The 26,578-nt window shown below is 40.8% G+C and overlaps 2 protein-coding genes across 2 annotated transcripts; both read left to right on the top strand.

The window, feature by feature from the left end:
- Window positions 1-3,465: 3,465 nt before the first annotated feature.
- LOC145445267 (EF-hand calcium-binding domain-containing protein 3-like) lies at window positions 3,466-8,358 on the top strand. Its single transcript, XM_080323442.1, has 9 exons — window positions 3,466-3,606; window positions 3,845-3,986; window positions 4,649-4,762; window positions 4,861-4,995; window positions 5,073-5,217; window positions 5,284-5,424; window positions 6,510-6,678; window positions 7,958-8,091; window positions 8,156-8,358. Exons 1-9 carry the CDS (start codon window positions 3,587-3,589, stop codon window positions 8,236-8,238), a joined length of 1,083 nt encoding a protein of 360 aa, XP_080179568.1. The 5' UTR covers window positions 3,466-3,586; the 3' UTR covers window positions 8,239-8,358.
- Window positions 8,359-10,669: 2,311 nt separating this feature from the next.
- On the top strand, window positions 10,670-25,793 carry LOC145445264 (uncharacterized). The gene is made up of 14 exons (XM_080323438.1): window positions 10,670-11,103; window positions 11,162-11,240; window positions 12,032-12,227; window positions 13,038-13,176; window positions 13,244-13,353; window positions 13,692-13,807; window positions 14,159-14,282; window positions 14,360-14,472; window positions 14,557-14,738; window positions 15,643-15,799; window positions 20,718-20,779; window positions 20,843-21,004; window positions 23,378-23,644; window positions 24,469-25,793. Exons 1-14 carry the CDS (start codon window positions 11,007-11,009, stop codon window positions 24,567-24,569), a joined length of 1,905 nt encoding a protein of 634 aa, XP_080179564.1. The 5' UTR covers window positions 10,670-11,006; the 3' UTR covers window positions 24,570-25,793.
- Window positions 25,794-26,578: the final 785 nt, after the last annotated feature.

The raw sequence follows: 26,578 nt of genomic DNA, 5'->3' as shown, positions 1-26,578 counted from the left end.
ACATTGCGGAAACCCTTGTCAGCTGTAGAGGCGCAACGTAACGTAATCTCAGATCTCGGAATGCGATGTTTACGGTATTGTGAAGAGATAAACGGAATCATAACGCACGAGAATAGTTAACCTTTCACCTACTTCTATTCTTTCTCCGGCCTAACAGCACACTTCGACTATATCGGGAGGTAACTGCTTTGGGCTTGTAAAAGAAATATGAAGCAATACAGTTGAAAAAAATCGATAGTATTCCTCATTTCACAGCAATGCACCATCAACTGTGCTAGAAAACAGTACGAGATAGTATCGATTTTCTCAAATTATGAATTGCAAACAAACCAAAATGTTATTCAGCTGCGGTAAATCGACAGTCAGAATATGCATCTGATCTAAAGCGATCTTGAACTGCATATAATGTAATGTGCACTCTGCGGTACTTCGTGCGCAGGCTTAGGCAGGAAATTCATACATTCCTGGTGTCATGTGGCCTATGAAATAAACTTGACTAGTCGATAAAGGCTACAGTCACGCCAGCCTGGGCTAACATAGTAATATAAACAAATTATAAACATCTACATATTCTATTTCAATACAGTGACGTACGAGAGTAAATAGCTGCACTGCAACGCTACCGCTGACCGCTTACGGCTCACTTAACAGCTGTTGAGTGTTGACAAGCGTGTGCTCACTTCTCAGTGCTCAGATCCTCTTTTCGCGCGACCGGAAAACAGTGCGAGACGACAGCTTATTGAAATTTTAGAAGTTTGTGTTGCTGAACAAAGTGTTATATTACGTAACACTTACTCCACGCGTAACACCATCAGATGTTACCGAGAGTCAAAACGAGCATCAGCTGATCAATACTGAGGCTAAACGTAGACTAACATATGCGACTACCCATGGTAGCGTATAGCTGCCATCTTGGTTGCAGAATCTGATTAAGAAACAAACTTTTCAACAATGCAGAAGCTCACGTGCTGACATTTACATCATGCAAAGCAGAGATATCGTATAAACATTGAGCATGTACTGCACTGTTGCTCAAAGGTTATATTTTCATAGTGCAATGCCAGCTAGTTTCATAATACTTTAACCGCAGTCCACAGTGTGGTGTAGTGAATGAGACGACGAAACTGTACGTGGCGATTTGTTCCATATCGCTTCGCTATTCAACGAATCAAGCAGTCACCAACGCCTAGTCGAACACCACACCAACTTGCCTGAAATTTAAAAATTAACATTCCCTTGCAGGTCGTACCACGCTACCTTCCCTGCTGCTTATACACGATATCAACACGCATTGAACATTTCGTACCAATACAGCTCATCTTTTGTTTTACAGAGCTGTTATCAAATTCAATGCTCTCGGTTCTTAGAACAGAATGTCTGATGTCCACTCAAGCGAGCAGGCTAGTAGCGCTTAACAAATCCTCAGCACTCCATTGAGCCGTATTCATTCAATACGCTCGAGGCAACGTAACGCCACTATGAAGAATTTCTCAGGAATTATTGATATACTATTGATCAGATACTAGAAAGAAATACACTCAATGCTGAAAGTGTTGTGAACTGTGGGAGAAAATATCAGTGTGTATGGGCCGCAGACATCGCCCAAGTGGAATGAGATGCATATTTTTTGAAAAGCATGCACATTGCGCAATCCACATAAAATATACATATAAACAATTAAACATGCATACAATCATGGTGTCTACTGTCTATCTATACCCTCTATCACAGGCTCTCAACATATACATGACATACTATATTCCGAGAATTGCAGGTATAATGCTGTATATGACCCACATTTTATTGACTAATAATGCCATATGTCATGCCCTGATGAGTGCTGCGTGCCCGTAGCCAATCAATCAGAATCTTCAATGATTCTATTACTTTTTATTGAGCCATTGCGTCCAATGATATACTTTCAGTAACAGTATTGGTATTTCCAAGGAAATAGGCAAATTCGATTCGACGAAAGGCATGTGAATATGCCGTGTAACAACGCCAGTCGTCACTTTGTCATCAATTCCTGCGGATCAGATGTGATTATGGAATATTTGCCTATTTTTCTCTACGTATACCATAATAGAAACCAGCAACAAAACATGATATATATACCCATTTTATCACAATCATCTGCCCAAGCCACGAAAACCATACAAGCAAAACTTGATGCCACAGGCAGATATAGGATGATTTCAGAATAACTAACTGCAGTCTGTCCAACTAAATTCTACTTCGGCCTACTGGTATTATAGTATCTGTGAGTACTGTGACATATTCGCCCCGTCGTGCAGAGCGCACCACATCGGTGCAGCTTGTAGAAAAGCTCTGAGTAGCTTCGTTGTACGGTTCTGTGCGACATCCCATCAGCTTGCTGTATCTTTGCTGCTGCCTCGGACGATCAAGTGCAGGGGTGTCAAACATACGGGCCGCATCCGGTCCGCCAGACGATTTGATCCGGCCCGCGAAGCAATTTTGATCACATTTGCAGCACATTTTTAACAAATGTTGAGATTTTCTGCCCTAAATACTTCCATGTTTATAGGCCCTTCTTAGAGCCACCCGGCGACTACGGCGCTGTGGTTTCACTTTAGTTACCACTAGTAACAAATCGGTGAAATTGACATCCAATTTAAAGAAGGCAAAAAGTAAACACGAAGTTCATAGTTTTATACAAATATGGACCAAAAAGTAGTTATTGACAGAAGCGAAAACGCCAATGCGGAACCGTTATATGCAGTTTACATGGAAATATATAAGTTACACAGACATATGATTGACACATGGTCGTACTGCTATGTCACTTTCGGCCAACCAATAGATCCCCGGATATGAGAGAAACCGGACTAGTGGTTTAATAATAATACACCAAATTCCAACGTTCGCGTTTCCAATTATACATGTTATATTCGGCACAACGCATTTTCAGGGTTAGCGCCAGATTACGACGAAATCGAAGGGATATGACAACTTATAGGGTCGTTGACGCCACTGATTTAGGGGTTCTTAACAGTATTCAACCGGACAATCAATGTATTCTGACAATTCCAGTATTCGCGAATAAAAGTGTTGCGAATTGCGACTTTAAAAACCCTGTGATCTGTGTATTATCTCTATATGCTTTCCCAGGCATTCAAGTAGAAAGCAAGAGCATGAGGTAACAATATGGAATCCGTTGACTGGTCCGACCCGCGAGCGATTTGAAGGCTTGAATCCGGCTCGTGGCGCAATCTGAGTTTGACACCCCTGAATTCAAGGGTCTTCAAGTCGTATATTTGCTAAAATGCAGTGCTTACAGAAAGCAACTTGAGGTCAAAGCAGGGAAGGTAGTACATAATACATATGGTTTATCGTAAAGCGTTTTAATGATACTTTAAGAAAAGCTATTTTCATCAAATGTTACTGAATCCGCCAATAAGTTGATCGACTGGTATTGACTGTTTCGTCATAATGAGGTGCATCGAAAATTGCTAATATTGTGCAAGCCCAATCATATACAGTTCATATCAAGTAGATTGCTCAATCCCCGGGCTCATGAAACAAACATAAAGATCAAGGCACGCTGATTTGAAGCGATAGTAAGGAAATGGCCAACAATTCTATCAGGTTAGATATTAATGATATTATCTTAATGCGGATTTTGACAAAGGTAGCGGCGACGTAAAGATTTTGTTGGACATAATATAAGAGTTACCTATCATGAGCTATTAGCAGCATTACACCGGTAAAATAGCGGTATATTTTAATTTCGCCTATGGAATTCATCTGGCTCGTAATAAATTGATGTCACTCTCCCTCTAAAGTTGTCCCTGTGCCGTGAACTCATTGGACAAATTTGTCTTAGCGACGGAACACCGTCCGACGTTGAAGAAGATGTTAGATCTCAGAAGCCGTCGGTGAGAATTGCCATTGATGACTCTCTTCTCATCCCTGCAAGCCGACAGCTAACGGACGCTGAATTGGAAGCGTTTCATGAAGCATTCTCGGTAAGAATTATAATTTAGCACTACGTTTTGTCCGCAAAAACACTTGGACTTTATTTGTAACACCGATAAGACCAACAGATGTCCAATCACTTTTAAGTCGAGTTAGTAGGCCTGTAACGTCACAGATGCGCTAAGGTGCAATAAATGTTGTTTAGCTGATTTTCGGAGTGCCTTTGACTTCATTTCGCTGGAAGTTTCCTTATAACTGGACCACAGAACCCATGTATCGCACTGTAACCGAATATATATCTTCAACATCGCACTTATTTGTCGTATCATTGGCCATTTTGCGTTAGTCGAAAGTGACCACCTCAGATTAACCGCTGAAAGTAACCCCTCGATCAAATCTACATTTTGAAAATGCTTTCCAGATCATCATTTTCTATTTCCAATTGAAGTAGTTTGGAATGTCTTTGAAATTACTATTTCTACTGGTAATTGAACGGAAAACGGACTTCTTTGACCACCTCCGAGTCGCGTATACATGTATTTGGCTAAATTTGGATGCGTAACTACTAAATAAACTTGGGAAGATAATTTAGTTTTATGCAATGTGATTTTCGCGTTCGGCAACCTATACGTTAGTCGCGGCAAATGCATACTATCGGATTACATCCTTTTTTGCTTACATTTCCACGCCATATTTCGTTTTGTTCCGTCAGCTTTTCGACCACAAGAACCTGGGAAGAATAAGCTGCGATGAGTTTTTACAAACCTTGCGCCGCGTCGGAATTAACATAGCAGAAGACGTCGCGAGGGATTTCATAGTGCTGCATGTGAGACTTGCTATTCGTTACGTACTAATCATCAATCAAAATACGAGTGTTTATTTCTGACTTCTACAATGATGCATCTTCTTGTCGCTGGATTTTAGGATGAAAACGGTAACGGCGAACTCGATTTTGAAGAATATTTGAACTTTATGACAAACGAAGATATATTTGTTGACTTGGCCGATAGCTTGCACGCACCAAATAAACCGCATTTTAAAGACATATTGCTTTATGAGGTAAGATCAGGCACCGAACACAAAGTTACTATTGATCAAATATATCAACGTTGTCTGGTAAACGCTAATGTCTTTAGGTCATGTCGAAATTTCTGACCAAAAGCTCTTTGAAAGATACACAAAAGAGTCAAATCGCCGGCTACTACAGGAGGAAACTGAATGTCGTCTCGAAACGCGGCAGCTTAATTCCCAACGTACATGTGGTGAAACACTTTGCTGACGGTTAACAAAATAGCAGCCTGACAGAAGGATTGTTTAGTAGAATTTGTTGGTGTCATTTACCTGCAGGCGCGCGTTCGCACACCCTGACGGAAAAGGAAATCCTGGCGCAGATCCAGCAAATGCGGAAGCTGGCGCAGAGCGAGGAAGACGAAAAGTTGAAGAACAGCCCGTACGCCGATCCTATTCAACTGATCCTGTCGTTTTCAGGTAGCTGAGTAATAAGGATTAAACATAGAAGGAGGGGTGAAACGTCACAATAAGTAGGAAAATGCAGTTGACGCAGCAACTTCAGCGAAACATTACTTTGCAGTGGCGCTACAAATACAGTGATCTAACTCTCCGTTGGGCATTCTCCCACGCTGTCGCTTTTTCTCACGAGGAACATTATTCCGGTTCACAACAGTCAGACATCAGCGCAATATGATACGTTCCAATCCAACCATCAGCCTTGAATTTCGCCTTCGAATCGAAATCCAAATGCAAATTCCGAATTCATTTGGCAGTCCATTATTACACATCCAATATAGCGACATAACTTTATTAAAACTATTTACAATTCTTCGTCCAAAATTCAAACGAAACTTGGTTCTGCGCTATTTGCGTGACAATAGAATTGCCAGAAATCCCAACACTTGTGATCGAAGACCCTGGCATTACGTGGCAGCAGGACACGAGATTAAACATATGATAAAGTTTGTATCATAAAATATAGGCTACCAGTTCCGAGGGCTATGCTTGAAATTTCACGATATTCTGACTCTGAGTAATAAAATGACTTGCTTCTGACACAGCTATATACGTGCTTGGCCCGGAAATCGGCTATAGTGAAATTCCAAGGCTAGTATAGTGTTCAAAATTAGTATCGTGACGTCATGTGACATTAAAGGTACGTGTTCACTATTCATGATCACGGTCGTGTTCGCAGCCAAGCTCACACGAACCAGCAGAATCTTTGAGGGGCTCGCACTATCCCTATGCATTGCCTCGTCTCGACAAAGTGGCGATTGAACTCGCTCAGTACTATACACTTGGTGGCAGAAACATCAACCGACACAAATGCACCCCGTATGAGTGGAATGTCGTACATCGATGATAATCTGAAGCGCAGCCAAAAGTGCAATACTTATATGTTAACATTTTGATGTCTGGTCTATTGTGATCCAAGATTGAGAATCTCGCGATGATTAAATAGAAATATGTTGCCATTCTCAGTGCACTGAAAGTTGCAATCCGGGATATCTATATATGGATACCTCGATTTCATGTGTTGTATAAGTCGATTTCTATTATAGGAACTCAAAAATCAACTAGAAGTCGCACGAAACAGCCCGGATGGAATCCGTTGAAATTGGTTCACTACGGGGTCAAACTACCGAAGATACATATACCGGAAAAAAAGACATTCGAATGTTTGCACGACATCAGAAAGAAGATAGAAGACGCAAAAATTAATTATTACTGGTACGTCGAGACTGGGGTTGCATTTAAAACAAAAATCAATTTAAAACAAACATGTTTAAAACTAGGCCCTTGTCTGAAAAATGTTTTTTATTTTGTTTTTGTTTTTTCAAGCCAGGACTTTATGAATATTCAACTGTGACGTCATAGTGGATTGACATTGACAATTGAAAATATAGGGTATATATAGCTCATTCGACGAAATATCTGTACTATTGCTGTTGAACCGACAATTGTGAGGGTTCCAACCACCCCATATCGATATACGTCGGCTATATTGGGTGGTAATTGTCCGTAGGCTCATAAAACATGTTTTTTGGAAAGTATTTACACAATTATGGCATAATTTTACAACTAAAAAAACACAATTTTCTTTTAAAGGCCTTTGTTTAAAACACTGTTTAAAACATGTTTTAAGCAAAGTGTTTTAAAACGCCGTTTGTTTCAAATTCAACCCTAATCGAGACGGAGTGGATGATATACAATGTGATAGTTGATGTTACCACTTCTCTAATTGAAACAGTTGTGAGCTGTAATCCAATATCTGGGTTGTAGTGTAGTTATGTGTTTTCCGCTCGGAGATATGTTGCAATGTCGATGTATGGTCAGTACCGAACTATGCCTCTTCATCATATGATTACTCAAGTATATATATCACCTCATACTTTTGCTCAAGTGGATTGGCTTTCAGTCATTTAGTACAGGTGTGTGTACTGTGCAACCTTTTCGTGAGCGGGCCAGATTTAAACAATGCGGTCGAACCGCAAGTCGCACATAGATTTTCTACAGGTTGCAAGGCCCATCTTCTCAGAAATTGGTATCGGTGATGTCGTGACTTATTAATAAAATGCTAAACATAACTATTATTATTGATCCCTGGTGGTATATCATGCTAAGCGTCAAAACAGATTTCAGGTTATGGAGTAAAATTGGTCAAAAATATCCACGCGAAAAGTCAGCAAATGCATATTTAACCTATATCGGTGTCTTGTCCCTTCTTTTAGCTCATTTGCGGCTTGTCCAAACGTACCAGACCGTAGCCAATGTTAGAATACCATTTCGGCCGGCCGAATACCATTCAATATCGGCACTACACTTCGCGGGAACGCACAATTTTTGGTTGCGTAAGGTATATATATACTCCCACTGGTAGTTTACCGCATGTGCATGTGCATTCTATACAGAAATTCAAAAGTTTCAAAGCCACTGCGTACCCGCCGATTTGTGTTTAAACACAAGCTTCAGGATTGTCTCTCATTTAACACAATTTCGTCACCGACAGGAACCTAAAGAGAGCCCAGCAGCGAAACTCGGCGGACATTTGGAAGAACCTACACGTCGAAATGATCCCGAACGAGCGTCTGCGTAACATGATGAAAGAAATCTACGGGACTTATACAGCGAGTCGCCTATCCGGTACATTATCCGGAATTCATTCGCGCGCATCCGGAATGATAACAGCGCGTTTGTTTCATTACAGGTTGTCGCGTCCCGAACAGCTACAAATCGATCTACAGAAACTCATTGCCCCGCGTTATCGCGCCTAATACGTCTCTGAGCTAGAGCGGCGGACTCCGCGCGACGAATATTTTGAATAAATTCACGGCGAGCTGCCCGCCTGTCAAGAATTATTGCGAAAAAAAGCATATGCCTTGTTGGGAAGTAATATAAATAATAACAGAACATTGATTGTGCATTCATTTGTTGTTAAAGAGGTTAGGCGCTCTCGTGCATGCAAGTTACCGGATTAAAATCCGGGTTCAGGGCCAGCCTATTCGAATGTACTCAAATCGTGAAAGACATCTTTGAACAAGCTCCCAAGGTACAGTGGTATCGTACACAGGGGTCACCAGCCTTTTTAAACCAAGAGCTGCTTTTTGGATATCGAATACTGATTAATGCGAAGGGCTACCAGCAGTTACTCCAACCGTTTACCCGTGTATGGTTGAATTTCTTCGCAGTGACATTCAGAGCACTGGGCAAGATTTCCGCTGCATTGGTGACCCCTGCCATGGTATAAAGCTCAATATTTATCAAAATGCCGTTCGCCAGACGATAGGTTTATTACGTCATAACGTCAAACGTATTTGACCGCATTTATTTTATTGGCGTGCGCTCCTGATGAGAGTCGTCGATAAGATTAGTGTGAATACATTTGAGTTATTTGTTGCTGCACAATATCACTTCACCTGATTCGTAGAGGTGGTCAGTAACGAGCTACTTCTACTTTCTCGAATGGCTTTAGTGGGATTTGTCTACATCCACTACTTCTCAAGTACTCATTAAACATCTACTTCATCAGTTATTGAATTCAGACTACTTATTTTTCATGTTTTAGGTTTTATCAAGTAGAAGATAGTATTCGGAAAGACTCGAGTCACTTTCCCGAGTGAAATGGCAATGAAATCTGGGGGATGCAGATCTCTGACAATGACACCAAAAGAATCATTTCACAAATGGAACCTATTTTCATCGCCATTTGTCACTCTGCGTTAGTCGCGAAGACACATGGTGCAATTTTAACCCACTGTCACCAGCTCGTAAACGTCTAACTTGAGTAATTTTCAGGCTTTTCGCTTTCTACTACTAGAATCGCTACTCCGACCACCTTTGCAGAGCATAATTTTTTCAGATCAGATTTTAATTTTTTCAGATCACGTGACGCCTCAAGAAGCCACCACTAAGCTCGTAAATTTCTATCTTTCAGTCCCCGATATAGTCTATTGCCAGCAAAAGTAATCACGTTCAAGGTTTATTCAAATCTTTTCACTGGAATATCTCATAACGTATGAATATCAAGTCTTCATTCGTCGTGGTTCTAACCATCTGACCAGCAGACCAGATTATGTTCGAAAATTTGTGGAAGTAATGCCATATAAAATGTTATATCCATACACACGTGAACACAAGCATTACTCACAAGCGCGAAGCAATTTCTATCAACGATAGTGTATATATGTTGACTAGATGAGTATTCCTGCGTCATGAAACCATCTTCCGGTATTTTGAATCGGGATCATTTGCATATTATTCAGGAAAGAGTAGACAGCGTCACTCCAAGATTATACAATACCGCGTTATCGATTCGGAGTGTCATTCCACGCTGAATAAAGAAGAGACGTGGGACTGCCGTTGGAATAATTCTTGTCATATTAGCTATATATGCTGTAGTTCGGAAACTGAATTCTGATGATTCTGACGCGAAAACGTTATTAGCAGTGGTTGATAGGGCGCAGATCCCTAATTGGGATCGATTTGAAACTTATCTCTGTCGTGAATTGGAATCCATAGGCCTGTGTCGGTGTTGAAATATGTACCACCTATGCTCCTTCACAATGTGCGACACGGTGAGCACGCGGATATATAGCATCAGCAGAGGAGGTCAAAGTAATCAACATTGCTACTCAAGGAGACGAAGAAGGAAATTTCTACCAAGTTACAAGTTACAAGAAGAGCCCGACCGAATATCGATTCACCGATAATATCGAGTCGATGTCATACCTTTAACGTAATATCGTTATCGGCCGTTAGAGTCCAAAAATATGGGCAATTTTCATGCCGTCACAACATGGTAATATGGAGTCAGCTAACATAATCTTCCACTGTTATACTGCGAATATTGATATATTTCTTATATCTTTCAGCCAGAGTTGGTACTCAAGTAGAAATAATGTCATAAATTTCTACTCAATTACAATTAGAAGAAGCAATTTTATAGTTGGTAAGAAAGTAAGTATTTTAGGCAAGTTTCGCCTGCAAAACTGAGAATTGTCAAGTAGAAAAATCCCAACCACTTGACTGACTTGAGTAATTAGTGCAAGTAAATAATACCTAATAATACTCTGAAAAAGTAGAAGTACTTCGTCACTGACCACCTCTGTTTACAGGTGTACACTGTACAGATGCAGCCTTTATAGTTTTGTACGAGCACAGCAATGGCTGTACAGCTGTTCAAGTGTTCAAATAATGCTTTCAAGTTTTAAAAATGGTACCATATCTTTTTAATATCGGCCGAATATATCGGGGTTACCGGTGAACGTGGTAATTATAGGCGTTGTCGTTACGGGCTCGAAAATCCGATATCTGTCAGGCCCTAGTAAGTATAGCGATTTTTAAGACATGCAAAATCTACTACAGGTAAAAGTATAAAGTGAGATGTGTCATAAGCACTCAAGTAATTAGTTTCAAAAAGTTTTTACGTCACATAGCAATCCCGTTACGAATTTCTGGCCCCGCCAGTCAAGTTTTCTAGAATGTTGATGAGTGATGCGGTAACGTTCACAGATACAAGCGACTGCTTGGCGATATAGGCGATTATTGTTGGCACTAAAATGAGGCTCCTTTTACTCGCGCTTCTGTCATTCGTAGCACAAGTCGCAGTCGGAAAGGGTATTAAACGATGCTCGGAAAAAGCAATCCCGGATCTCGGTGAGATCTTATTATGCTTGACGGAGAGCAATTGACGTCTATCAGTTCCTCCTTTTAGACGGCATGTGGGTTTGCACTGACGACTGGATTTTGCGCACGCAGGAGCAGGCCAACTCAATGGAAGGCACAAAATCATGGTATTGTAGAGCTGTAAAATGTTTCAAGTCTGAAACCATTTACATTTGATTGTCAAAAAACCGGTATGTTTCCATCAACTCATCCATAGTACCTGCCAAGTTTTCTTTTGTTTCTTATAAAAAAAAAGATGAGGGCCGCGTATAGACCTCTATGACCAAGGTATTTTAAAATAGAGCGTGAGCCTGAACAGAGGTCATAACTCATAAACATATTACGGCACCGACGCAATGTAAAGCCCAATACCTTTATACCATTATCATACTGATTCGTCATGTAGGCAGGAATACAGGTTGCTTGGACTCAAGTTCGAGTTGAACGTCACTGGTCGGTCGCTGGTGTGTATCGAATCTTCATTTAACCTTAAGTCCGCGAAATTAAACATTGCGCAGCAGTTTACACTTAGATCATGAATCGTGTTCAAAGTCTTCATGTCCGCAGACATACAGGCAACGAAATATTCTTCCCTATCTCTGATATTCCTAACATTGAGTTCTCTTCGCTGAGATTTTTTCGCCAATCTTTCATACTTGATATCCCTTCTGTCCATTACGGAACAGGGCAACAAACTGTTCCATATTTAGTGGATATTCCTGTCATATACCTGAATAAGACCAAGAAGAATAGGAGTACCGCGACCTTGATTTGAGTGGGCTTAAAACCGAATGATATCGAAACGACACATGTTAATCGGCATAACTTCGTTTTGAATTGCATCTTTCGATTACATTTCCTTTCACGCATACACTCATGTATTTATTAAGTCTTGCTATTCATTTGCATTTATACGCAGGCTTCTCACGTACATCACACCGACGTTCTACGCGATTTCTAAAATTCGAACCGTTCCCCGTTGCGACGGTGAAGAGCAAATAGTTCTCCATTTAAGCGCAGCTGTGTGGGATGAAACCGACCCGGAAGGGACAGTGGGAAGCGATATCAATCCAGATGGAAGCACTGCTTTGAATATGATCGAATTCGATGTTCCAGTAAGTGCAGCAGTTATGGCTTAAGCTCCATCGAATAAAGACAAAACATATGCGTAAGTTACGGGCATAGGTGTATCCGGACTGAAAATTGAGGGAGACGAAATATCTGCGACAACAAGACGGCATCAATATCGGGGGCGATCGAAATAGCCAGCGTTGACACTCGAGTAGAAGTAAAAGTAACGCCGTAAATTCCAACTCAATTACAAGTAGAAGTAGCAATTTCAAGGACGTGTCAACACTACTTCAAGTAGAAGTAGAACATGAAGATTTGAAGAGTATGGGTAAGTAAGTCAGTATAGCTTCCTAAAGTCGATTCGTTCGATGGGTCGCATGCTTTCAGCTGTTTATACATACGAAATTGCACTAAGTATCTTTGCGACAAACGGAAAATAACCAATGATCGGTGCAATTATCGGAAGTATATTCAGTTAGCGTGATCGCATAGAGATCGATTTTGGCCCCACTTTCATAAGACAATTTCGCTCATGAAGGTCATATCACCATATCATCATATCAAAAACTATTTTCTTCTTTACTAAATCCAACGTGTAAAAATTAGGAAGTTGCATCGACAACACTGCTGAGTAGTGGAAATAGTTTAAAAACATAAGCACTTGAGTAAGTAATAGAAGTAAGCTAGATCTCGATCAATATCTATTGTGACGCAGTGACAACAAATGACGTCACACGGTCCAAGTCAAAAGTTGGTCAGGCGGGCATTAGGACCTTGCGCTCCTCATCATGTTTATCTGAGTTGTCAGCCGTGACACGAACTGTTATACCTTTCGATTCTGTGCGTATATATAGAAGCTGACGTTTATGGACGATGGTTCGCAAATGTACAGTGGATTCGCACGCCGCTCGCCATATTGGAGGATTCAATTGGATATGATCGATACCGTGAATAGAAGCTGCGTGCCGTCGTTTGAGTTTTATGCGAGAGCAGGTTCAGTTGCTTCGAGGTGGCATTGAAGTAACAATACAAAAGTAAATATGAGCCGAATCTACCTTAGGTGTCGCTGCAACCCAACACTTTTTTATGACGATCGAAAGCGCCATGCAGGCTGACGTATCGCTGGACTGGAATCAGGAGAGTCCACCTCTAACTGACACGTGCAAAACAGTGGGTATACGTAAAACATCAGTTCAGGCATTACATATCGACCACTCGGTCTTAGAATATGTCTATGACATATATCCTCTGGTCATACGATGAAAGTCAAGGTAATTCCTTCTCGAAAGCGAAGAATGGATTGTACACCATTTTGTTTTACGCAATTCGTAGGACATATCGATGTATCGTTTCTGAATAGAACTATACTATAGTCGGCATCCACGTATTATTTAGCATTGCTCCCTCTCCCTCTCTCCCTCTCCCTGTCTTCCCCTCTCTTTATCTATATTTCTCTCTATCTCTATCTCTATCTAGATTCTAGAAGGTTTAAAATACATTATATCCAGGTCGAAAGAGTCCCTTCAAACGTCGTACGCAAGTACCGACTTGACACATCATTTTACTACAAGTATACAAGCGCCTACGGAATACCCATATTGAGTTCCCGAGTCGTGAACGACAGGTGAAGCAAAAATAATTAAGGTTGATGACGTAAAAGTTTCACAATGAGCCGCGGCACTGCGGTGAAATCATGAAAGAGAATGAGTTGTACCGACTTTCAAATTATTTTTGCGGTATGGGCTGAAATAATGTGAAAAAATGATAATATTGTCTTAAATTGGCAAACAAACATCAAATATATATTACGCATGAAGCTCACGAAACTGTATTTCTATGAAATGCATTAGCATTGGTTGATATGAGATTCTTACCTATTCTAATACCTTGGTAAACTATGCTCCGGCCTTATTCTTGTGGTGACGATAGTCTCTAAAAGGCATTTGCCTACCAATGCGCCTTTCCGCATGCGCAGGGCACTTCAACGAGCTTGCTACGTGGTGAGGTTTATGCTCGCAGACCGAGCTGATATTCGTTACCACATGTACAACAACAAAGGAAGAGTGGCAATTATCGGTAGACGTGAAACAGTGCCGATGGTGGGTATTATCCTATGTTCATGAGGTCGCGCCTGTTTACAAGGTTTTACAGTATCCACATAACACCTGAACTATAGGTTCCGGAGATGAGAATATTTCCCACATTCACCAGCAGAGCCGCCGGCGGCACATTCCAGATCCCAGTCAACGTCGGCGCCGAAGAAAATATGCTTTGCGAAAGCGGTGATCGGTAGGCAGCTGTTATTCAAGACAACCATACCCTACGTAAAGATCACATATTGCATTTATTCGTACCGTTTTTCCGCGGATTTAGCTACGCCAAGAACCAGGACATTTTCATGCATGAATTCGCGCACGGCGTTCATTTAATTGCGTGTCATACTGCTTTGCCAAGTTTCAATTCCGATCTTCAGCGGGCATTCCTGTCGGCTCGGCGTAGGGGATTGTGGAGGAATACCTACGCGAACACGAATAACAAAGAATATTTTGCTGAAGGTAATTTTACTTTTCTACAGACTGACGTCCGTAACTGCATCACGCCAACACCGAATTCGTAGACAACGCGTTTATGAGACTAGACTAGACTCTTCGCCGTTTTGCAAAGGAATTATCGGGTGGTAATTTTCTTCAATACCGTCTTCAATCTTTGTCAATAGAATCCATGGTTCCTCCTGCAACGAACATCTCCCTCTGTGATTGCAAATTACGATTGCCAGACATTTCAGTCGAGATTCACGACTTGTCGTTATATTCACCTCTCGTCGTTATATTAACACTGTTGCCTACCTCGCCCAGACATTGCTTCATTGATCATTTGATCTTTTGCTACCATCGTTTTTCTTTTTTCTATTCCTTTTTTAACTAGCATTTTTACAGTCAGACTGTATAGAGATAAATGTAGGCGGCCTGTTTGATGCGGGTGTGATCAGACTAGTTGACCTTCACGGTCGTGTCGATCATTCCTATCTGATACCGAATACTGCGCGTGTATGTTTTCTGTACCACTATCATTGCCGTCGGTTTGTTATGTATTCTGGTTGGATGAAAATAAAAGACTCTCTCTCACTCTGACTCTAGTTCTCAAGTTCTGGAGAGTAGCCGAACTTCCGACTTCTATAGGCCGGCCTTATCACTATATTCAAATCCCGAAAAGTAAATGGAATGCAAATGCAATCCTTTTCTCAAACACGCAGTCACTGGTGTAGCCAACTGTGACCGAAAGTCGCCTTTTTCCTCTCCAGATTTCTGACTTGATAGTGACGGCACCTGTATATTCTCTCTGTTACAATTGATCGGTGACGTCACCTAAGAGTTCAAAACATTTTGCTCTTCCTCGCACCAAATTTTTCTACAGTCCCTTATAAATTTTCATCCTTGCTACTCATACGTATGCATGCAGGTATTCAAGCTTTCTTCAACCAACAGCGGGAAGGACCCGTCGGTGGCGACGGAATACAAAACCACATCGACACGAGAGAGGAATTACGTTCGTACGACCCCGCTTTATATAGCATCGTAAACGATCTGTTTCCATGCTCAAACGAATACATACCGAGGTAACGGGGTCGGCGTATGTCGCAATGCAATCTAACTAACTACTGTGTCTATTTAATCTTCCTAAAACATTCTACGGTGCAGTTCCGATTCACCTTGAGCTAATGGTTTAGGCCAGTGCTTTTCAACCTGTGTGACGGTTCGCACTTGTGCGAATGAAAAACAATGCAGTGCGAATGACGAAGGTGGTGCGAAGAGTGCGACTGAAAATCCAGATCAAGTGCGAATGAAAATCGTGATTAATTGTTAACTTTTCTGACGTGGAATAATTCAAATAAACCTAATAGGAAATTTAAGATCGGTGTAACTTTTGTAGTTGCGACACAATCATAAAAACTTAATACGACGCACCACTCATCGTAGCTCTCACAAGCCGTAGTCAATTAATATTCCCGCAATCTAATTATTACGTACCCAAAAGCCTGGTTTGAAGCTGGAGTATAGTGGCAGTATTGAGAACTGTACAATCTCTATTGTGGCAGACATACAGTATATCAGCCCGTCTGAGCCTGCGACAGGCTGGAAAAATGACGCCAAATTGACTTTCTGCTCTCTTTTGCTAAACAATCATCATATTTTCGTAATAACTATTCGATTTGCGCGAGGCACAAGGATAGTAGTAAATACCATCATTACAGACTCACATTTGCAAGTTACTGTAAGGCAAATTTTTACCCCTTCAAGGGTTATTAAAGTATGGACCGAAAAGGGTATAATTTTGGGTCGACACAGAGTGAGAGAATTCATGATAAGATTTGTCCCACTGTTTTTTATCTGGAAAACATGGTCGAAGGCAGTTGCGATGAACTAGTGTAGGTAGGGGTGTGCAACGAGCGAGTTCAGGCTTATGAGACTCATTCATTTCGAGGCCAACCCCTTCTGCGTCGGGGCACATGCAGACGTAAAGTTTTGGCGAACAAACCGCTGATAAAATGCGGTGCCAAAAACATAAGCGGCGACAAAACCTCGGCCTAAAAATTACCGATGCTGGATTGCCAAACCTTTCGAGATTGATTGGATATGCTCCGTTGTCTGCACGGAATAGTCCCGTTCTTGCAATCTGAGTAGACAGTAAGTAGTACAACTGCGATATGCAGAGGAATTTAATTCGCCCTAATTTGAAATCGCGTGCGTCAGACATGTTTAGTAGAGCTGTGTTGGGTGGCGTGCGCGTTCTGTATGTCACACATGCCCGTAACATCGTAGCATACAACTCTAATATTAAAAATAAATTCATTTTCATGGGTGAGGCTCGGGTCGCGAGATGTCACAAAAACTCAGATTTTGGTGGTAGTCTAAAAGCTGCTTTACCGTTATTAAACTGTCATGAATTCTCAAGTTAGATTGAGCTAAAGAGTAGAACACACAGGAATGTGTCGTGAGTTATTTGCTCTTCTCATAAACTTGCGAGACAGAAATTGGAGCAACGTATCATCAGGTAGCGAGCTCTAATGTGACTACTCTCCTGGATCGTTTTGTACCTTATGTTGCAAAGAAATAAAGCAAAAGCCGCAACACAATCATGTGGGTTTTTCATCCTTTCGACAGACTGGAGCCTCGCGGGTCCTTTGTGTCAGCTCTCAAATACGATTTCTGCCAGCAAGCATTTTTCACTCGCGAAAAATACGCTGTATTTTGAAAAGGAGTGCAGAACAGATTTTAAGACCTGGCCATCCAAGCAGTAGTAGACGTTTTTGTACAAATTCCCAACAACATTGTTTGGCCGAGAAGGGTTTTAGGAAAATAATTGGAGGCAAAACGAGCGAAAAAGTTGCCTTTTTATTGAGACAGCTTAAGCTACATAGTAGCCAATTTGTTGCACATTTGAACAAAATGTTGTTAAGTAAGCCTATCTTCGTCTACTTTTTGTATAACAATTTTCGATTAGTTTGTGCGAATGAAATTTATTTTACAAAAAACGTGCGAACGGAGCACAAAAAGGTTGAAAAGCACTGGTTTAGGCCATTGGTTCTCAACCTTTTTGACCTCGCGGCACCCTTTGGAAATAAAAAATAGTTCGCGGCACACCATCACAGTGGTTCTGAACTTTTTTGCGGCAACTGCAAACTGCCAGAATACTTATTAGCACCCAGTATTGTAACGCCGACTAATGTGACCAGTCTGACCACCTCTGCAGTGCATCCAAAATGTTTCTGCACTTCCTTTCTTTTGAAATAAACTTCTCCATTTTAATATTTCTAAATGTAAACTTTTGTACGTAAAGCGTCCCTCATATAGCTTACTAAGCCGTGATAGAAAGTCGTTTTCCTCGGGCCAGAATATCGTTCCTTCGTGATTACAACAAACAGGGCGTATATTCAGACGAAAGTAAAGGTGGTCAGTTTGATATGCGACTTCACAGAAACTTCGGGCTGCCCTCAGATACTATTTCATAATATTTGTTTGACAATAAATCTGCCCACTGCCGCATTGGGTCGAAGAGGTCACGCACGATCGCCGCTAACGAATACGGAGGCGTATATACCATGGCTACACAATGCATTTCCACATAGATCGTGTAACACGCGTGAGGATAGCCATACGTCAATAGTTCTACTGACAGTCATCCGCAGTTCAATTATATTCCCAACAAACCAAGATTATAACCTCGGCGGCGATGAGGTTTGTTAACTGATATAATTTGATCAACATTACTTTTCAACTCTCTTATTCGTCGACAATAACACAACAATGTGCTACAAGCCTACATTTACGGAAGTGCCGCACGATACATAACGATTGCAATGTGGATTGCCATGCTTATAATTCGAATTTGTAAATGCGAACGTCAATTCCAAAGGAGTTCATTTCTCGCTGGTGATTGGGGAATGGGTAGACAATGCGGTGAGGATTAGAAAACTGGATAGTCATACAGGCGCTGCCAAGTGCCATGTCAGCTCTTCTCTGCGATCAATCAACGTATTGTGCAAAACTGAATTCAGCCTTCAAGGCACGCGATCTGTCCGGTTGAGTGAATTCGAGGGGGATATTGATTGCGGGCATAACATCAATTTTGATTTGTCAAATGTACAAACTTCACATCAAGCTCGATTTAGATTATTATTGATCGTTTGCTGTAGACTAGAATTATTTTGCATATAATTTCAAACTTTCGAAGAAATCGCTCGCGGCACACTTGCGAGACGTAAATGGCACACTAGTGTGCCGCGGCACACCGGTTGAGAACCACTGGTTAGGCTATAGCATAATCATCGGCTGCTGGCTGAGATAGTTGAGTGACGCCTTTCTTGCTGCATTTCGTATCTAGAGAATATCGTAAACATCGTTTATGCGTATACTCTGCACCACAGCAAGCTAATTGTCTTTCAAGAATGTCCAATTATCAAGTACAATGCGTTCCGCCCGTAATATGTTCCATTTCAAGTCCACGTATATTCTCACTAACTACGGAGGAGCGCGTATGATCTGTTTCGTCACAGTTTCGACTGCTTGGCTACCCATGCTCATTAATCAGTGCTCATAATGTTGCAATCTTGTGATAGTCAAATTAACACACGGATAAATTACTGTTGATTCGAATAGCATTTAGTTGACTTTTGGTATCCAGGCCGATATTATGATTTCTGATAGGCCGACATGCACGAATCATTTTCCACTTTCGTTCTAGCAAGGCTTTTTAAGACAACGCTAAGGGCTTACGCAGGGGCGGGCAACATCAGGCCCGCAACGGGATTTTGAGCGGCCCACGGAGAGTTTCCACCGCGAAAATGAAATTCTAATCTGAAAGTTTATTGACAAATTGTATGCGTCAGATCATGAATCCAACTTTGCCAACCTGAGAAAGATGGTCATGAAACTATACTTATTCTGTACGGGTCTACATACATTTGCGAGCAAAAATTTTCGACCATGAACATTAACAAGACAAGGCACGCAAACAGTTTCCGGTCTTACATCATGATATGTCCCGCGGGTCTACATACATTTGCGAGCAAACATTTCTATGAACATTAACAAGACAAAAGCTGCGTTCCAATCCTATACTGATGTTCACGTGTGCGTGCAGTCTTTACGACGGGTTTCTAGATCCGACATGCAACAAGATTTCAAAGAACTCGTTGACAAATTTGATCCACCTCAGATGTCTGATTGAATTCAACAGCTGTTGAAGTACAATATAGGTTAATAAATTTATTAAATACCGTTTTTGGTCTCTATGCTTTAAACTTAAAGTTTACATTATATACGATTTATTCCTTGTGTAAGTGGATAAATACGCGATAAATGTATCGATTCTGTAATCCGGCCCGCCAAGAAATTTATTTTCTTACATAAGGCCCGACGACAGGAGAAGTTGCCCGCCCCTGGCTTACGCGGATCAGATGGTGAGGCGGAGCCTAAACTCTAAACTCTAAACTAAATAAACCTTTAACACTTGAGTCGTAATTCTGGCGTCTGACTTGAACTTGCAACCTATTGGTGTTGCAGCTGTCTGACTTACCAACGACGGCTCGTTGCATCCTATCAGATAAACTTGTCTTGCTGGATATAAAATTGATATCAATATATTAATTCAATCCCAGGCTTCACTCGACATTGTTGTCATTCCTTCACCCATGTTGTTTTAGTGAAATAAGCCATAACAAGTATAGCAACAAATGTATCACGATTTAATTGACAAACCTGCACTTCAATCTAAATATGAATGAAGGCTCGAAACGTAATGATACCTCGAAACGTCAATGTAGACGTAAATTCACTTGGAACAATTACAATATAGTTAGGAGACATCCCTCTCTTTCCTAAAAGCGTATTATAGTTGCATGCAGAAATTCAGAATAGTATTAACTCGTGAAATTAAATACATTTGAAATATTATATTGAGATCATTGCATATTTTTTTGATTTAGAAGTCATTTAGGGTTAGGGTTCCATGTTCTCAATCTCCATTGTTAAAAGGTGTCAAGATATTCGGCAGACTCGCGGTTTAAATCAGGTCATGTCCACGAATTGTAAAGGAGGTGAGTAAACAACTGGACAGTGAACATCTATTGATGATAGACGCTGCCACGAAATTATTTCAGGAGGTGTCACGACAACAAAAACAACAACAACAACGAAAGGCACTGGGGAATGTACCGATGATAACAGTATGTGCGTTTCTTGGGCTCGAACGGGAGAATGTACGAAGAATCCGGATTATATGCTGGTTAATTGTAAACAGAGTTGCCGGCAATGTCCAACAGGTACTATAATTCTCTCAGGGCAATCTTTCAGTAGCATAATTACCGACAGTAAGCGAACGGTATACTTGAAATAATTACTAACTATTCCGCGTAAAGTGAAATTTAGCATGCCCTACCTCATCTATTTTAGTCATGAGAATCTCAGGGAGATCATGCAAATACTGTGTAAACAAGTCAATCAATTGCGATTGAACCACACCGAAGTTTCAAGACAGCATTTTGTTAGAGTTAGAAAAAGCATTTCCATGCAATCATACAATCTTACCTTCAAGTTCAAGTTCAAGTTTATTAATAAAATTTCATCACTTCAAAACATCACAAGACTGCAATAAAATGAATGATAGGAAGATGCCGAAACGACTAGGAGTAGTCTTAAGCTCAGACACCCACCTGGGCCTATAGGCGATGTAAAGAGGAAGCATGTACACTGAATGAGAGTAAAAAAACAAAATATAAAGTGGCAAGCGATAAAATCAGGTGGCAAGTGACGGAAGGCGAGATCGATATGTCAGGTCGTGGTATGGTAAATGGGGAGGGCTGACTAGTATTCATTCAGCAGAAATTGCTTGTATTTCGACTTGAATGCGGACATGCTCGACGACTGTCGCATAGCCTAATTAGAGAACATAAGGAATAAGTAGAAGCAGGAAGCGAGAGATGTGAAAAGTACTCAGGGAAATACTTTCAAGTATATTTGGTCAAGGCGAGCCTAGTTTAATTCTCGCTTACGTCATTTTCGAGAATAAAGAAGAATTACACACAGTAACCCTCATATCATACTTGACTACAAATAGAATTGCGTTAGTATAACAACATATATGTTACGTTGTAAATATCAGAGGTGGTCAGTAACGAAGTACTTCTACTTTTTCGAAGTACTTAAGTAGTTTTCCTCTACTTCTGGTACTTACTCAAGTAGATCTGATTTTCGCTACTTCTACTTCGTTATATTTTGTGATCTACTTACTTACTTTTCGTTATTTTCAGTTTGTCAAGTAGAAGTAGTTTAATCCTCCAATCAGGAAGATAGCCTGAGGAATTTCGGGGCTGTTTTCACGGAGTATCAACATTGAATTTTCATAAAAGTTGATTAAAGCCCAGAATTTTCGTCGCGCTTCGCGCGCAGTGGTTACGGAGTGGCCGACATGATTTCACGAAAGTATCGGTGAATATAATTTAGGTAGCGGTCCGTTCACGCAACATTGTCGCCCTTCACTCATATGAAATATTTCATGAAAGTATATATGGCTCATCATAACGTTTGAAACTGATGTTTCGCAATCTAGCATTTACTTATCATATCGTAATCTAGCAGTCCATGGCGTGTCCTAATCTTGAAAAGTGGACTGTGACTTTTTTTTTAGTTTCGGAGCTGTTTTAGCATACCAACCTTCGAAACTTTCTGGACTAAAGACATGAAATACATGTTCTGCTTTTAGAAGTAGTAATTAGATTTCACTTTCAATTCCTAGTATCATATACTTTGAGTTCTAATTAATATCAGTTCTTTTGTCTGGATAATAGACATGTTGAAGCATAAAAGCAAGTGAAGTAATGCCTTTAATTCCCGGAAATAAAGCTACACAATATGGCATTTTTTCGATCCACCATATTTTTTATTAACGTGTACTAATCGGGCAAAGTGTTTACACCGTATCCTATACAACTTCTCCGTATTTCTCTTCCACTAAACTACCGACCTTATAATATGTGGGAGGGCGCCATACCATGATATTTTCTAAAACGTGCTGTTGGATTAAACATAGGATTATTAGTATCGCATTTCCATTTCAATACTATCATTTTCATTCCATGATGCGGACGAATGCTTATGCTGTCAAAAATTGGATACCTCCTGGTATGCATCAATATGAATCAAGCTCGGCACCTTTCCCATAGCTCAATCCGCACCTTTTGACAGTCCATGTGAACGAATTACGATCGTTTTCACAACTACTTACTTACTTGAGTAGATTTAAAGCCAGTCAATTCTACTTCTAGTTCAAGTAGTTTTATGTTGCTTAAGGAAGAAGTACTTCTACTCGTACTTGAGTAGATTTTTCAGTCGCTACTTCTACTTCTACTTGAGTAGCTTTCTTGCGTACTTTGACCACCTCTGGTAAATATTCATGCACCTACTTTACAATTTATATATTCGAAACTCAACGTACGTATGCGTTTTATGGGCCTATTGTCTGCATTTCAACTTATAGATAGGTATCGCTGAACAATTCATGTCGCGGTACATTTTCCGGAATTAGAACAATTCAATAATGTATCTGTCAATCTCTGCAGCAGGGCAGCATAATCCAAGAGAGCATAGTCTAAATGAGACAATATGTAGCAGTGTCAGAATTTACCTCAAATATCCAGGTCCGAAAACATCGACGACTTCACCGACCAAAACAACAGAACCCACGCCGCCGACAACGGAAACTCCCACCACAACTTTAAACTCAACAATCTCTGTAAAACCCTCTACAACAACACCGACGTCTACCACGACAACTAGTGTGCCTACAACTTGTCACGATGAAAACAAGTGGTGCTCCGACTGGTCAGGCAAGGGGGAATGCCAGAAAAATCCCCTCTATATGCTGGACAAATGCAAAAAGAGCTGTAATCAATGCGGTCAAGAAAGTAAGTTTATTTCTATTCAGCAACATGCATATCAATAACAGATCAATCAAAATGTCCGGTCTGCTGCAGGGTTGGTTTGATTATGTTCAAAGTAAGGTCAGTTTTGTTCAACATAAGGTCAGTCGCCATGTTCACAATAAGGTCACTCCTCTATTATTAGAGTCATTGTGTCATTAGGGTTTAGGGTGAGTGTCCTTATAGGGGTAGGGTCATTAGGGTGTGGGGTTGCGGTCAATATGGGTTAGGGTTGGGGTGATGGTCTTTAATATGCGCCCACTGTCCCTATTGCGCATGTGGCATTAGGATCAGACATCACGTTCACAAAAAAGATCAGTTTGGGTGCTCAAGAATCGTGTTCAAAATTAGGTCAGTTGCTATGTTCCCCATAAGATCAGTCATGTTCACAATAAGGACCGTCTCTTGTTCAAAATAAGGTCGGCATTTCTACAATAGGGACAGTCTCATGTTCAAAATAAGGTCAGTCCACGGTTAAGTGTTACAGTGAAAATATGGCTAGGGGTGAAGGTTAGTATCATTAGGGCTGTAGGTGAGAGTCCTTGAGGTTAGGGTCTGGGTTGGGGTGAGGGTCCTTAGGGATAGGGTGTGGTTTGACGTGATGAGCATTAGGGTATAGGGTCCTTAGCGTGTTGGTTAGGGTCCTTAGTACCCTCATCCCCCCAACCACAATGACAATTATTCTTATCCGTGGACTGACCTTATTGTGAATATAGCTGAACTTATTTTGAACATGACTGCCCTTATTGTGAACATAATCAAACCATCCCACCTCCAGGTCTGACATCATATTTTATACCATTACCTAGATTGTCGAGACTTGGATGGAAATTGTCGACACTGGAGAGCTTACTGCTGGAGCAACCAATATGTGAGAGCCAACTGCAAGAAGATATGCCGACGCTGTTAATTATACGACAATGCCTTCTCTATATTGCGGGGTAGTAGGATTTAGTGGCGTATCATTTCACGCGTCATCATTGTATCAAAATATTGAATATTATTGGCAATCTTCATTCAACGTGGTACAACATTTCAATCTGTAAACAACCTAATAAAATAGCTGATGAGAGAAGATATTTAGCGATTGGTTTCAACAGTCTTTCTTGCACCTCTCTTCTAGGTTGAAGGCTTCGTGTGATTTCACTTATATGATGTCAGACATTTGGATGCAATATGAATTACAGCTACACAATTAATATGAAACCATCTTCAATCGTGAGAGAGCTTTCACATGAGGCCTCTTTATGCCAGTGTTGGGATCAAATGGCTATACCTTCGAGTTGCAAGACATTTCGAATCCTTGCAAGTTGGGACTCGAGTCAAGTCAAGCCATTTCAACATCATTCAAGTCGAGTGGCGGGTCAAGTCCACCAAATTTTCAAAGCCTATATAGCAGGGGTGGCCAACCTTTTTGCCATTCACGGCCGCATTTCGACTACTCATGTAGACTACGGCCACATTCCGGGGCAGTAGTATAGAGTTTGGGTGGAATGTGCCAAAACACGATTTAACTTAAACAAACAAATACTTTCAATATAATAGAGAATGAAAGAAATAGGTGATTCCCAATTTTGAAGCAATACTTTTATGACCCTCTGTGCGGAAATCAAAATGGGGAAATAATTGACGCTACAGAGAAAAATAATAAGCTAAGAATATATCTGAGTCATATCGCCTCGATTGACCTTTGTACTCTACTCGGCCAGACACGAAACTTGGGATATGATTTATTATAATTCATTGTAATTTTACTGTATTTTTCCGCGATCTACAGCCGACTTCGATCGTACACGTCGAGGCTTGGTGATAGTTACCTGTCGTGACGTCAGTTTTCTCCTGACCCGTGAGCTCCTGTTGCGTGGGGTGTCAATGCGCTCGGCGAATCTGTGTAAAGTCACGCTTGCGGTCTGTGTCATACTGGAATCATACTCGACTCTACTTTCATCTTGTAAATTGATTAGTAATTTTACTATGTTTTCCAGTTTACCTCTTTGTTGTCAACCCGGATGGTAACGGGTATGATCTCTACAGGTATACAGCGATCGCCAAAGGCTTCCAATCGTGCGTAAAAAGAATATATCGAATGCTGTACAAAGTTTATTGAACAATATATTACACAATCCCGAAAATACACGATAGGTCACGAGTGTTCACAAAGTGGATTTTTCTTTATTTACAAAATCAAAAACAAGACGATCATTCACACGTTTATTAGATCCAAAAGCATCTAAATAGTCGAGGGTCTCTACACTTTGACTTCTTTTTTATCGGAAAGGCGATACAATGCTGGCCACACACAAACGAACGTATAGACTGTAGTTGCACACACTGGCGTAGCCAGAGAGGGGCGAAAGGGGCGATCGCTCCCCCCAAATTTTAGCAATTTTTTTGTAAAATCAATAAATATAACAGTATTTTTGGGCAGATGAATGCAACCTGAAATTTTTTTCGCGCTTCGCGCGATTAGGTGGCCAAACAGGTCTTGATTTTATTATCGGTATTCCGAAAAAACATTCTTCTGCAAATACCCATAGTTGAATTTAGCTGCATTCTCAATTATGAGAATACACAGTACCATAGTATAGATAAATTCTATAGAGTAGCCCGAGGTCGTTGAGTTGATTGAGTCTATGGGTGTCAGTTCAGTATGGGGATTGGGGACTGGTAGTTCTAGCAATTTCCGTTCCGGGACACACGAAGACATACTAGAGTAGGCTGTACACGCGGCTCCGCTATACACCACTCATACACACGCGCCAATAATAATAATCAAATTCTTTCATTTATTCAAAAAAACTTAACGCTCCGCGCGACTAGACCCGAAATTCACACTCATCGTTAATTACGTAATGTCAGCGATTTGGGCTCACTCGTGAAACGATCGCCGTATACAATCTACCGAGCGAGATAGTGTAA

The sequence above is a fragment of the Botryllus schlosseri genome, chromosome 8 (assembly GCF_051294905.1).
Source record: "Botryllus schlosseri isolate E-star chromosome 8, Bs_hap1, whole genome shotgun sequence".
NCBI classification, from domain to species: Eukaryota; Metazoa; Chordata; class Ascidiacea; order Stolidobranchia; family Styelidae; genus Botryllus; species Botryllus schlosseri.
This window is presented reverse-complemented; position numbering and strand designations above follow the sequence as displayed.

Bases quoted from the DNA above. Each gene is read 5' to 3' on its own strand.
- LOC145445267 (XM_080323442.1), top strand. From the start codon at position 3,587: ATGGCCAACAATTCTATCAG. The intron at 4,763-4,860 runs GTGAGACTTGCT...GCTGGATTTTAG, and splicing joins GGGATTTCATAGTGCTGCAT to GATGAAAACGGTAACGGCGA. The intron at 8,092-8,155 runs GTACATTATCCG...GTTTCATTACAG, and splicing joins TACAGCGAGTCGCCTATCCG to GTTGTCGCGTCCCGAACAGC.
- LOC145445264 (XM_080323438.1), top strand. From the start codon at position 11,007: ATGAGGCTCCTTTTACTCGCGCTTCTGTCATTCGTAGCACAAGTCGCA. The intron at 11,104-11,161 runs GTGAGATCTTAT...TCCTCCTTTTAG, and splicing joins AAAAGCAATCCCGGATCTCG to ACGGCATGTGGGTTTGCACT. The intron at 13,354-13,691 runs GTGGGTATACGT...CATTATATCCAG, and splicing joins TAACTGACACGTGCAAAACA to GTCGAAAGAGTCCCTTCAAA.